We start from the raw sequence: 14810 nt of genomic DNA, 5'->3' as shown, positions 1-14810 counted from the left end.
TTGTTCTTTTGTCTTTTGTCACTGATGCAAAGGGGCAATACAATAAATTTTGCAATAAAAAACACTTAGCATAAAAAAACACAGCAAATATCAATGAAACCAAAAAAGTGGGACAGCAAGAAGAAAGGGCGATGACAGCAGGGGTCTGTGTGCTGATATTCAAAAGAAGGCAAATCAGAGACTGAACACAGGAAGGTAGCTTTAGACCAATACACCTATCCATGGCACAATCAGCACCATGAAAAGCTTTCTGTAGGGGTACAAGAATATAAACTGAAGTATTCACTATGAACAATGAGAACAAATTATAAATATACTTGCTTCAAAAGACATACAAAGAATTTGTCTACTAACGGAACTACATGAAGGAGCCTTCAGCAGATAAACTGACACATCTTTTTAAAGCCCTATAATTACTGTTTTGGGTTGTGTTTTTAAGAGGTCCACAAAAGATGAAGCTTCATCATGTATGGGAAACAATAGATAGTCTATTCCTTTAAAGAGCTTACAGTCTAAATAAACAAGATAGGAAGGAGAAAGGAAGAGACTGTAAGAGAGAAGCTACGTATGTTGGCTAAAGAGCTCTTCTTATCATCACTATCTGAAGTGACAAATAAAAAGAAAATAAAATGTGCATTTGAGCAGTCCTAAGATCACTGCACTCAGTAAGAACGTATTTTTGATTTTTTGTTGTTGTTTGGGCTTTTAAGCAAACTCCACACATTTTTGTATGTAGGAATACACTGCACCACTCTTCCAGAGGTCTCAAAGGCTTTCTTGGTGGAAGAGAGAGGAGAAAGCATAGACTGTAGCCTTAATGGCATTGCAACCCTCCAATGGCATTATAACATATTACTACACGTTGGAAAAAAAAGAAGTTTTGACCAGTAACTTGCATTCAGAAACCTCAGAGACGGTGAGATAGTGGTTTACAGATGGTTTGTTATAGAAAATGAAAGAGGAAAGGGAAGCAGGCAGAACTCTCTAGTCCTGTCCAAACTATTCCAGCAAAGCTTAAAAATATACTACATGCATCTGCATCATGGCTACAGGTGTTTGAAAACAGCTTTTTTATTGTGGCCGGACTCTTCACACATTTGGAGAAGTTAGCCTCAGCACTGTGTAACTAGGTTAACCAACGCGATTCCAAATTAGAAAAATGATAAAGTCTTGTTTAGAGTTCTCTGCTCACCTAGCAGATAAAATTGCTGAGCTCCTACTGACCTCTGGACCCTACTAATTATTACGTGAAAACATAATGGTGCTCAGATATTATAACGATAGATCCAAGTCTAAAACTCTTAACTAGAAACCAGACGGCTATAACAAAATAACAGTATCAGATTTCTCTGAATTCAATCAGTCTGTTTTTAGAATTGGGCACAGGACTGGAACATGTTTCTGGGAACATTCCGTATTATCGACATTTTAGCCATACATTTGGATTTGTAAACAGGATATAAAATAACAAGCTTCCTGATGAACCTTTGTCTGTCTCAAATGTCCCACAAAACCATTTCCTCGTAAATTGCAAAATGTTAACCAGCTATTACTCCCAATGACTTTATGCCGTTGAAAATGTGCAATTTGCAGATGAAAAATTAAAAAACACTTCAGGAAAACAAAGCTATTCAAAGCTATTGTACTACAACAACAGCAGTTCTCATGAAATACTCCATTTACTGGCCTTTATTAATGAAAGCAAAATGTTTTGGTTTTGAAATTTTTATCATGCTTCACAGCAAAATTCACATGGCATACAGAAAACAAGAAGTTACACAATTACAAGCCTAAAAAATTACAACATAAGAACACAGTGTTATAGCTAACAAAGGTGTAATTCCAAAAGTCAGGAAATGCTAGAACTAAAACAACCTACGTGATCAGCTGTTTATATTATGAAAAAGATATATATATTACATACACACACACATAAACAACTCCCAATACTGTAAATTTCACTGATGCATATGTGCAGAGTTTTATCTTAAATACCATTTACTGAGTAGTCTCATGTTTATTTCTTCCTTATTACTCAAGTCTTGCTGCAAATAGAGAACTGTTAACTTCTGCCTTTCTAAGGCCAGGCCTTTGATGCTCATTAGTTCCAACAGTGAGGCAGACCCCACTACTTGGGAACCACTTCTCCACTCATCTTTTTTTTTTTTTTTTTTTTTTTTTTTAAAAAACACATGTGTTTTTTTTTTTTTAAAAAAAAAAAAAAAAAAAAGGGAAAAAACCACAAACACTCAGGCTTTGAGAAGTTATTCTGGAGAGAGAAAGGAGTGCAGTCCTGGGGAAAATGGAAGAGGGAAATCACAACTCTAATGCTATGAGATAGGAGAACCAAGAAGATATAAAATTGGAAAAGCAAGGCAGAAGTCAGTCACTGACGGCCTGATACTTCATGTCATCGATAGCAGGAGGAGTGTGAACAAAGGAACCTGGCCTACCTTCCCATCCCTGCTCCTCGCCTCCCCCTCAACTATGGTCATACCACCTCCTTCTACTGCTAGCAGAAATGGGGCCATGCTCCTGGATGCTGCAACTTTTTTGTTCTGAAACAGACAGCAAGAGCTGGTTCCAGCACAGCCAGGGTAACACTCAAAAAGCTAGTAAAGGATCTGCCACTGCTACACCACCAAAAGGGGTCGACCTAAGATGGGCAGGGGGAAAAAGAATTTTCTTTTTTCTCCAAGGAAATACTGGCCTACAAGGTCCACTTGAATTTGTTATAACTGTATAGTGCAATAACTTTCCATGTATGTAATACAGGTAAAGCTCATCGGGTCCACCACAACATGTTATAAAATACATGTTACAGAAAAAAATTTGCAGAATCTTAACAAGTAGGAAAACATTCCACAGATAATTTACTTTATTATTTCCTAAACACATTAGTTTTCATCCAACTCTAATGTTACATAGTCTGAAGTGATCACATGCTAGTAGCTAGTGTCACACTACCAAAGATGCTGCAGAAGAACCAAACCCTTCAGGAACCAAGCATGTGCGTTCCAACAGATGTAATCTCTACTATTTCAGTGAATTTCCAGTTAACATCTGTAGCTAAAATTAATTATAACATTCTGGCTTTTCTAAGAAACAAACTTACCAGGAGATATCCATGATTGACTTGTCAAACAGTTCATGTATGACAACTAATGGCCGTTTCAGACATGTGAGCTTAAAATAGAAGAAACAACACTCAGAAATTTAGAAGTTCTACGTTACCACAAATATTACTGCATTAATACTTTCCCAGAGTCTAACAATATTCTCCAAACAAGAACAAGCCAAGAGATAGCTGTACGCTTGATGACATGACATCTGAAGTGCCAGGTTAGCCTTTCTCTTACTAGCACAGAAAAGCTCTGGAGAAGAATGGCTGTCTCTCAATCCTTCCCTCCTTTCTGAAGCATGAGGTCTTAACCAACTTTGCCTGTATATTGCAGTCCTCAAACTTTCTACCACTCAAAAAGTAATTCCACAGATGCTAAAGACAGCTTCTATTCTAACCTTTATTGAGATAAGGATGTTGCAAACTGCCAGCACAAGAGGAAAAACAAAACCAGATTAGGCTTCATGTCCTCATTCAGACCGCTTACCCAAGTTAAGTGAAGCCTGCCAATAGCAAAGGAAAATTAACACAATTATTCTTAAAGAGGATTCCTCTACACTTATAGATCAGCTTAGTAATAAAGAACTGAACATGAAAAATTCCCTGTAACGTGTTCTAAATCAGGTGCAATACTGTCAATCCAGTGGACTTGATAACTATAGTATGTAGTACGACCAAAACGAACTACAAGTCAACGTGATTTAAGATGTTTCAAGCTCATTAGTAGTATGCCATCATCAGCAGTTATTTCTTTTAGCTATTTCGTTTTTTCGTAGGTCTGCATTGTGTACATACCTAGAGCTCTTCTGGGTAATGACTGCCTATAACTTTGCATGTCTAAAATACCTACTGTAACCTCGACAGGCACCCTACATGAAATCATAGTATAAATATAAAGTAAAATATACTGAGTGACACTTTGATTTGGGTATGCACCAGTAGCATTGCCAAAAACAGATATAGTGTTATGCATTTAACTATTGATGGATAAATATCACACTGGAATCTATAAATAGTAGACTGCAGTTAGCAATTGGTGTGTTCTGGCACACGTTCTCATCACAAAGCCTTATAACCAGTTAAACTTATTCCCTGTCCTTTGCAGTTGCCAAACAACCCATCTTGCATTGATAAACATGAGACTAGCTACCCTTCTCTCAGCCAGAATAACAATTTTAGTTTACATTTTTAAAGTAAAACCCAAACTAGATATTGAAAACTTGAAAGTGTTTTTAAAAAAACTCATTCGCTTTCACATTAATTTCCATAGCAAAGGCAGAAGCCAGGGATTGAAGCCAGAACAAAGCACAATGACGAGCCATATATATGCTCAGAAACATCTGTGCCATGCCTGCTATATTCTCTTTGTACCCATAAAAGCAAGACTAACAAAACTAGACTCTATGACCGATCAATGGGTAGGTGGGCTAAATGTGGAATAATAGTAGAATCTTTCTTACAAGAAGAACATGGAGATGGAGAACAAGTAAAAGACATAAGAAGGAAATATGGTTGGATTATGTTTATTAGCTGTGATAACACATAACCCTTAACCCCTTAACCACAGCAACATACCTGCTCTTAGCTTTAGAATAAGACGTTCATTTCAGGAATTAATACTATCCACTCCCTTTCCCCTATTTAAATCTCTAACAACAGAAAGAATAAAAAAGTAAACATGAATCTAAACATAAGACCTAATTCTGTACACATGATCTTTGTGCTAAACCCTCAAGTTACCCAAATGATCACATTAGTAAAAGCTGACACTTACCCAGACAGAAAGAGATCGATCCTTACTACCAACAGCACAACAGCAGTAGGGACAACTTGACTTGGTGGAGCTCCCATTCTTTTGTTTCTTCTTGAAGATTTTTGGATTGAATTTCTGAACAAGTGAGATGCCACATCTTATTACAGTAATCAAATTTCAGTAGATCAGCTTTAAAAGCAAGCTTTCCATTTAAGAGTGAAAAAGATAAACATTTCATGGAAACAAGGTCCCTAACCTGACTCTATAAAAGCACTGACAAAAGCCCCATATGCTTTCTTAATCGAGATTTTGAATACCTTAACAGGAATGCCAAAGAACATCAATTTCACCAGTGATCAGGAACCCACTATAAATCTAAGTCACTGAACAGCTCACGATGTTGGTGTCTGGCATTTCTAACATGCTCCTGTGTTCCCCTCATCTTGTTCATCTACATGCAGTTCTCATATCATAAGAGCAGGCTGATTGTTTCCAGCACTAAAGTTGACATTTATTACACACCACCATGTGTTTGCTCTACTAACCTTGACACCTATCTCCATCTGTTGTCCCACTTACGCATACAACTATCAGAAGAAACATCTTAGAAGTTTTACTTTAGGGAAAAATTATTATAATTCACCCACCACTACTGTAACTGCCTTCCGGTGCCCTACAAAATCCATGTTGGTTTTCCATCCATCTCTCTCGATGATCTGAGCAGTAGGTCCAGAATTATTCATGGCATGAGCAGAAACAAGATAGTGACCATCAGGTGACCAGCTAAGACGCAACACATGTGTTGTCCCTCCACACTGATGAAATAAATCAAAAAAACATACTAGAACTTTAAGCATGTCTGGCAAAAAAAAAATACAACATTTTTAATGCAAACTGTTTTTATTTTAGATTTAGGAAATATATGATTACTAAGTCTTCTGTGACTATAAAAGAATGACAGTACATTTCTCAGCACATCAAACATGTTTACACAGGAGATATAATATAACTTATGAAGCCCTAACAAAAGGAGGAAAAGGAATCCAGAGAACTATTTTTAGAAGAAACGAAATGCAAGTCTTTTTGCATACAGCACGCTCAGTATTTATCACAGTTCTAGTTAGTGACATGGCTGCAGCACACCAACTGCTAACAATGAGACTTCAGGTTTCAAATCAGATCACACATATTCAGGCATTTACAGTCTATTATTATTAATAGTAATTAATTGCACTAACCACGATACCTTAAGATCAATGCAAAACACTCCACTCACTAAGCACCAGCTTCTGTCCTCATAAATTTGACCTCCTGATTAAAGTCATCACATAAGTCAGCACTAGAGTGCCAGATCCCTATCCTAAGTATTTGCCTTTTTCTGGTAGTGGCCAACAGACAACGCATAGAAAAGAATGCAAGAACGAAATGAATGCAGTGTGCCAATACTTCCTCAGAATGACTTCTACATTTCCAGGAATTTACTTGTTTTCACAACCCACGTATACCTTTGGCATCTACAACATTCAGTAGCAACTAGAGTCTCGATTTAATCATATGTTGTATGAGAAAGTAGCTCCCCTCCCACCCTTCTTTTGAATCTACTGTCAAATAGTTTGATTTGACTTGGCACTGTTAAACTAACTAATGCTTCTGCAGAATTGGAATTACTCTTACAATTTTCATTCACTTTGTAGGAATTTACTTTGGTAAAACATTCTCAAGTACCTCATCAAAGGGTTTTGTGATGCTAGTTTCCAGTTGCCAGTCCATCGTCCGCCACACCTTCAAACTTCGATCGTCAGCCTGAGAGGCAATATATTTTCCAACGGGATCCCAGGTCAGCCCTTTCACCAAGCCAGAATGCCCCTTTAAAGTGGCAAGAATTTCTGTACACACAGACAAAAAAAAAAAAAAAGAAAAAGAAAAAAAGAAAAGAGAGTAGTGTGTGGTTACTATTATGTCTTTCAGGGCAGACTGTTAAAGAGATTTATGAGATCTTGTTTAAACAGCATATTGAATATAACCTCTTTTAATGTACAAATGACAACATAGCAACAAAACTGGAACATATACTTAAGCTTAAATAGTATAAAAAAACAGGTAATGAACACTGTTGACAGAGTAAGGGGTCCAAAACTCTTTATAAAAATACATCAAAACAGGAAGAGAATACTAGCAGAGCTCAGGCAGTTTAGAATAGCATGTTCAAGCAATGGAAAGCAGCAGTTTAGCTGGAACTTCAGTTAAATATTCATCCTTTCCTCTGTACCCAAAGATTATCACAACATATTCAACTTTTTCAAAGATGTGACTGAAGAGACACACAAGCCTGGCAGACCTGGTAACCTATTTTCAGCCATTCTCTTGCTTATCAGTCTGTTAGAGAATAGGCTGCGAGCACTGCACTGGCTACACAGTTAGCTTGAAAGTATAAAAACCTCCAGCATCAGTACTGGGAGCAACCCTAAAATAAACTGCAGTGTCTGAGCAACACCCAATAGGAGCTTTAGTTTACATCAAGTTATGTGATAAGCAGCAGCCAAATAAAGGCACAAGTTCCTTAACTGCTGTGGACCTTTGCAGGTCAGCTGGAGGCCTTGGGACTTAGTGAATTGCCAGCACTGCAGCAATGGAAGAAGCAAAATGGCCATCAAATGTAATACTGTAAAATGTAAATGCAAGAATGTAAGTAGCTTTTGTTACTGTGACAGGGTGCTAAGGCTGCCCTAGCCCTTCCTTCTTCCCCCTCATTACATAAGGCCACGCTGGTTACTTAATATCAAGCTGAAGTTGTATATATTTGGGATACTGAAGAGATGGTAAAGAAGAAAATGCATGTAATAATGACCTTCATGTAAGATCAGGAGCATAATCTGAGTGTAACTGTTGTCTACAGCAGCATGGAATCCAATGCACACCAACAACCAAATTTGGAACAGGGACTGACTCACCATATTGCAAGCGTATCATCTCATAAGACAGGCAACCCATTGTCACACAGACATTTTCAGTGCATGACATACACCCATGGAGGGGATAATTTGTTCCAAAGCATTATATACTCGAACATCTGAAATGTAAGATTTCTCACCTGGAAATTTCACAGCATTCCAGATGACAACAGTGTTATCCACACTACACGATGCCAACCAGGCATCGTGTGGAGACCATGCTACATCCATGACATCTGTTTGGAAAGAATATAAAACATCATCAGTAATCAGAAAATACAAATTTTTTTTTTTAAATAACTTGTGAGGCAACACCTTTTCCATCACTGAGAAATGACTATTTCTGAGTACCAGTAGAGTGGAAGCTAAGAAAGAACGTAGCAAAATGGAATTGAGGCACTCCAATTTATAATGTTTAATGACACACACATCCAAGACAGAATGCAGTATTTAGTGATTATAGGAAGTACTAAAGCCTGTAAAAAGTACTTCACCTTGCTTTTACGAAAAAGTAACAGATACTGTAATGTAGTCACTTTATTCCAACATACCTGGACTGACCAAAGTGATTTTTAATCTTGATTTCATTCATAGTTCACATCAGCAAACAGAAAATGCATTTGAAATTACCTGGCTTATTCATCTTTTGCATTGCACTTTAGTAATTTTTTCTAAATGAATCCTAATATTCTGTTTTACAGAACTTGATCTTTGCCTATCAAGAGATTATAGTGAAATATAAATGTCTGAGTTAATAGTTATTCTATTACACAGTTTGCCAGGAGTTACTTGCCAAATTGACATTTTGACTAAAAATCACATTTTTGTTAGATTTTTACTGTTGCCACTAAAATCATTAACTTGCCACTAAATTTATGTTTTGAGCATGAAAATGCAATAGTAAAATAGTTTTTCAAAATGTGTACATTTCAAATTATGTTCATTCTGCACCTGTCAACTTACCCCCTGAATGGCTTCTGAGAATTGATACACACCTCCACTGCTCAACATTAGTAAGTTTGCTACTAGAACCAAACACAGTGCTCGGTCCAATATATCTAATTAAAATAGAAACAATGGTTAGCAACAGAACCACATCATACTTTTCACGGTTTCTTTCTAAAGAATATCAGCTGTATGGTACAATACTATTTTATATTCAGTTATTCCTGAAAAAAAAATATATATTTTTATAGAAAGTAATTCCAGTTATTAAAGAAAATAGCTTCAGTAAAATTTATAATACCCACCAATAGCAAAAAATGCTAGTATTTAAGCTAACTCTTCAAATTTTATCATGAAGTTTTCTTCAATGCCAGAAGAAAATGTCTTAACCACTAGACAGGAATGTGACTGCCCAGGTAGACACACTCTCCATCCCAAGAAACAGGATAATAGACTAAATCTCCAGTATCAGTGATGTGATACCACAGGTTTCAGCTCCATACGCACTAACAGACTAGACAGTGTGACTTATTTGAAATAAAATACAAAATTGAGAAGGAGGGAACATGCTTACGCGGCTCGTTTCCACACCATAATCAATTTGTCATCTCCCCCTGAAGCCAAGTAAACTCCATTGTTTGACCATCGCACACAGTTCACACAAGCTGAAATGTAGAAAAGAGTTTGTAAGAAGAAAAATGAGAACAGATTGTTCTAGACTGGGGTACAGAATTTATAATAAGCAAAGCTAGACAGGAGATGTTTAGGATTTAGGTGTGCTTTTTCCTCTCAAAGCAGTTACTCTGTCTGCTTTAGATAAATAAATTGGTACTTATCTGTCAGTAACAGTTGAAGAACTTAGTTTTAAAAACTATTCATTATTTTAAAAAGCTTCACCAAAAGCAGTTCAAAAGGAGAAGTATTAATATTAATCTAGGAAAAGAAACTGCTTGTAGTAAATTAAGTGGGATTAAGAAGGAAAGAAAGAAAACAAGCATCTTGAAGAAAATAAAGGGACAGCTTGTTCAGGTAACCATTTCTTTTACATATAATATGCAAAAAATCCAGAATAATTTAGAAGTTATGAAGTATTTGATACACTTCATATATTGTTTCCTTTACATTTATTCCTTCTCTTGATCTTTCCTTCAGAGCTTACCAGTTTCTCAGAATGTGCATTATCAATTACTTTGTGGTCACTGCTGGAATAAGTTTACAGGGAGATTTCCAACAGTATCTGTATTTTTCTGTGTATTTTTCCACATCTTAAGATTTTCTACCTCAACATCTAAAAACATGTACACAAAATATGAGACCCCTCTGCTGTGTTTTACTGATTCTTTACCACTGGACAGGGCATGCTTTTTGTAATTATAAACAAATGTATTGCTTTAGCAAACTACCACCAGTCAGTAAAAAAAAAACAAAAAAACAACAGATCTGTTACCTAAATGATTGTCCATCTGACAAAGCATCTTGGGAATATTTTCATTCTTTTCATCTTCCTCTTTCAGGACAGGAGCCATATTCCAGATCACAACTTTCCCAGAATCCTGGCCTACAGGTGAACAAAAAGACCCTCCTTTTAAATACACGCAAAAGGCAAAAGAGCTTTTCAACTTAATATCTGTTCCAGAACAGAGAGTCAGATTTTGTCACTACTGCAATGGGAACTTTAACGATGCCAACTGTAAGAATGAACTATTTATAGTTAAATTGCATTTAACAGGAGAGAAGATACATTCAAAATCTAAATTGCAATTATGGTAGCCAACAAAATCATTATTTGGATTGCAATACTGAATAATTTTGCATACATTTCTTGAGCTATTCCATTTGTATAATTGGATTTTCTTGACCCAATAGCTCTATTATTTAGCAGTTCAAAAAGCCAAACTTCACATTCAGCTCCTTTTCAAATAAAAAAAGAAATTTGGCCATTATGAGCACAACTCAATTATTGCAGCCATTATCTCAACAGATGTCCAAGAGGATGAGCAGATCAAAAAATGTAACCCTTCCTTCTATAGTAAGAAACAGTACTTTTAAATACATATTAATGACTTACATAATCAACTGTGTTTCAGATATCTAAGTGATATGTTTTTAAAAGGGACAGAATGATTAAAGTGTTGTGAAGGTAAAGATCATTGCAGCCCAAAATTCTGGCTTCTATCAGTATGTATATATATGTAATATACCTTGTCCTCCTGTCGCAAACTTGGTCCCATCTGGGTGAATGTCCACTGAAAATATTGGCTTTCCTGAAATTTGAGAACAAGAAGGAACATACTGAATTGTTTTACAGCCAAAAGAATGTAGTAATGCCAACAGAACCACAAGTCTTCTGCTTAGTGAATAACCTTCTTCTTCCAAAAGCTATAGTCGTAAGAAATACAGCTGATTAAGAGTTGAAAGCAACCTGAAGACAAGAGCGACAGCCTATTAAAAGTGTATATGGAAGTTACCAAGCCCTAACAAACCAGCGATAACCAAGTAGACTTAATCCAGAATGATATGTCAGATGCCTCAAAGCAAAATAATACCACAATACATGCGCCAACAAAGTTAAATTGTATTCGAGTAAGGAATTTCTTCCAGGTTTCTACAGTTCATTATCTGACGACCTGAAGAAAGTTTTGTTTTGGTTTCTGGTTATTTTTTTTCCCCCAAATCCTCTCCAATCACAGACCACATGTGTTTGTCACATAATTATCCATCTCAAATTAAAATTCTGTTGTTACGAAACATGTCTATGCAAAGCCTAACTTTTAACTTTATAGTTTCCATATAGAAAAAGGAAGACTAACTCCAATATTACTCTTCAAACCTCCAGTTCTCTAGATGTGACTTCTTTCAGAAGAAAACCAATAGTTCTATAAAAACTTAAGCCCTAAGAAATAGCCAACAGAGCTGGGGAACAGCTTTGGAAACCAGACAACCCTTGCTCTCAGCTTATTCTGCTCTGACCACCGGATCCTATACCCTCTCCTGCGTGCTCACTGCTCTTTCAACATTTGCAGAAAGAAAAGGGAGAAGGCAGAAGTAAACTTACTGTCTTTCAATGATATCAAAAAAGCTAATACCAAGGATTACTTGAGGGAACACATGATTTCCACATTCAAATAACTTCTGGCACCAGTCTGACCATTTACAAACCAGAATGCTTCTGTAAGCAAGACCACACACACGTCAGTATAAGAGAAGACAATTTGTCCTAAAAGCCAAAAGAACAAGCACCCACACACCAACACTACTTTGGTGTAATTTTCCCATGGATGTAAATTCTTGGATTGTATCTTCATATGTTTGGACATAAATGATAACACTGTAGAATTTATCCAGATCACCCAACCAGTGGTTTGATGCTGCGACTGTATCATTTGTATTCCTTGACATTAATCTGCTAACAAAACCCTTGTCCCAATACCCAGTATTTCTTACTTCTTTCAAGAGATACGTATTCTGCTTCGTGTATTTTCTCTATGTTGACTTGTTTTAAGATTTATTTAATTTGGACTTGTATTGCAACACTGACATGTGATTCCCCTTAAAATTTTTACAGGCAGCCAAGCAAAGACCTTAACTAGAGTAAGATGGCACTCAACTTGCATTCCTTCCAAGTCCTTTAAACCACATAAAACACAAACTGAGATTTAGCTGTGTTTTTTCTTCAGACTGTTGAGTTTGAATCTATCTTTTATTCTGCTGACTTGAATGTAACATACATGGCTAAGCTGGACACTTTGAGAAGCACAGGCAGGAAGCAAATGTTTTGCCCTACCATAGATGTAGAAGGTCACTTAAATTAAACTAGTGCATCATTTAAACTAGTTTAACACACTGACATGGAAACGGGTCATTCTGTAGACCTTACAGGTGGAAGAGGTTAGCTTTTTAATCTGTCAACAATCTTAAGCAAGAAGTTACTCCACTCTCAGGTCTACCATCAGACATGAGAGTACAGCGCTCCCTCCAGCGAGCCCTTTATCAAAAGCAGGTAAGGTCTTTAGCCAGGTACTGACCTGACTCATTTTGCCTACGGATCATTCACAGAAACAGGAAACCGTTCCCCAGCAGGTCAGTGTGAACAACCACCTCCAGTACAGGGACATTGATAAGCAGAACTATGACTTCCAGAGGCAACACAGCAGCTATGAACGAGGCTTCAGAGTTTAGGCAGTTCGTAGTTAAACAATAGTGCATTTAAAATTGGTTTAACAGATGCAGCTGTCTCATACACGAAGACTTGTTCTAGTAAATATAATTATATATTGACAGATATAACATCTTGCTTGCCTCTCTACCCTTTCTTCCCTGATCTGCTCTGATTCTACCACTCTCCCCTTCCCAAAAGCCTGCATTAAACAGCAGCAGTGACCAAAGCATGCACTGTTACATGTCTGACAGACACATCAGCTTCTCATTAATCATGCAAAACAAATATGCTACACATTCTAAATAACTGAAATAAGTCATTGCACCTGTTGCTTCGCAGAAATTACTGACATAACGTAGCTTTATTTTGCCTTTACTGGGTCTTAAACCTAGCATGTATCTCTGATTTCTGCCTTATCTCAGGAGCACAAGCCTTGAGAAGCAGTAACGTCAGCCATCCTCTTTGTTCTAGGGAAAGCTTCTGCACAGATCCACAAATGGGGCTGACGATATTTAGCAAATTGCTTTACTTACAGAGTCAGAGGTAACTTGGATACAGATTCACCGTAAAAGCCTAAAATTAGCCACATCAGGGAAAATGTCCTTCTGGACCAGCACTCTGTGTTCAGAAACCAGCACTAGATACTCCCCAGGGATCTGTACAACTGCAAGAACACGGTGCTTCTTCCCCAGGGGAATCTTCAAGCTCCAGAAATTTGCAACTTTCACTTCTTGAACCAGAGGCAGGATGTCTGCATTCAGTGCCTTTTGTTCTATAAATTCACCAGGCCATTTCTCAGGTCCATAATTACCATCATCAACAGCCCCCGACACAGAGACCCACAGCTCAACCACAGGCTCTGAAGAACCACCTGCCTCACAAATCCTGTACCTACGCCCGTTAGTTCAACACCCCTTAATTCTTGTACAGGAAAAAAGTAAGCCAAAAATCACTTGCCATTCACCCCGCTTCTGCCACTCACAACTACACACACATTCACTGTATCTCCAGCTCAGTCCTCCTGCTCCTGGCCTGAAGAGCCCAGGCCTACCCGGCCATTCCCTGCACAAAAGCTGTTTCACACTGCTGGTCGTTCTGGTCAACCTCTACAAGACTCCTTCAGTTCTCCTACATAATTTTTCTCACTCGAGACATTAGCTTACTAACTGCAGTTCCAGGTTTCTCAAGAGTTCCTACAAATAAGATGCTTTCATTCTCCATATACAGGAAATCTGTCCAACTACACACAGCCTTGGCCTGTCACGCCCTCTCCTTAACAGACATTTTGCATTAGTCAAAATACAAACACCAACTGCAAAAGACCATGTCACATACTGGCACAGCAGAATACATTGTCTGGATATGGACAAAAATATTATTTAGAGCCCGATCTGGATTTTATTTCAAACTGCTTTGGATTCAAGATGAGGGGTAACGTAATTAAACAAGCACTGCTCAACTGTTTGGAGCCCGCAGCTTTTGGCCCACACCACTTTCATGTGTGCTCATCCAGTTCAGCTGTTACTTTTAAAAAGTGGATGAAGGCATAAGCTTAAGCTGTGACAAGCAACCTGGAGAGGAAAGCAACCACTGGTGAACCAGCTCAGGCCCATGGGGCACCAGGACTTCACTCCCAGCTCTGCTGGGTGAGCACGAGCAGCCACCTCTGGATGTCTGCAGGGAACAGAAGCTCCTGGATGCAGAAGCCTGAGCTTCTACCACCTGCGTGAGAAGGATCATTCTCATCCATTTGTCAAGCAGCAGCACCACGTGTTTCAGCACCAGAAAGTGAGGAGACTCACAGTACTATAAGCCAAGCTGGACAGCACCTAACTTGGACCCCGTGGCTAACCCCAAGGCAGAAGCTGTAGCTTTACTACA

General features: G+C 37.8%; 1 protein-coding gene across 2 annotated transcripts in view; it reads right to left on the bottom strand.

Annotated features, from left to right (window-relative positions):
• Positions 1-14810, bottom strand: part of HIRA (histone cell cycle regulator) — a 34166-nt gene that overhangs the window by 15422 nt on the left and 3934 nt on the right. For both annotated transcript variants that reach the window (XM_084538821.1, XM_084538822.1), the window contains exons 2-10: positions 10972-11034; positions 10218-10328; positions 9345-9435; positions 8789-8883; positions 7966-8061; positions 6600-6760; positions 5522-5689; positions 4896-5009; positions 3116-3186 (exon numbers count right to left, since the gene is read on the bottom strand). In XM_084538821.1, coding sequence (XP_084394947.1) covers positions 3116-3186; positions 4896-5009; positions 5522-5689; positions 6600-6760; positions 7966-8061; positions 8789-8883; positions 9345-9435; positions 10218-10328; positions 10972-11034 — 970 coding nt within the window. The remainder of the gene's footprint in view (positions 1-3115; positions 3187-4895; positions 5010-5521; positions 5690-6599; positions 6761-7965; positions 8062-8788; positions 8884-9344; positions 9436-10217; positions 10329-10971; positions 11035-14810) is intronic.

The sequence above is a fragment of the Aythya ferina genome, assembly GCF_964211825.1.
Source record: "Aythya ferina genome assembly, chromosome: 17".
In the NCBI taxonomy this organism is placed as follows: domain Eukaryota; kingdom Metazoa; phylum Chordata; class Aves; order Anseriformes; family Anatidae; genus Aythya; species Aythya ferina.
The sequence above is the reverse complement of the archived record's forward strand: the minus strand, read 5'-3'. Positions and strand labels throughout refer to the sequence as shown.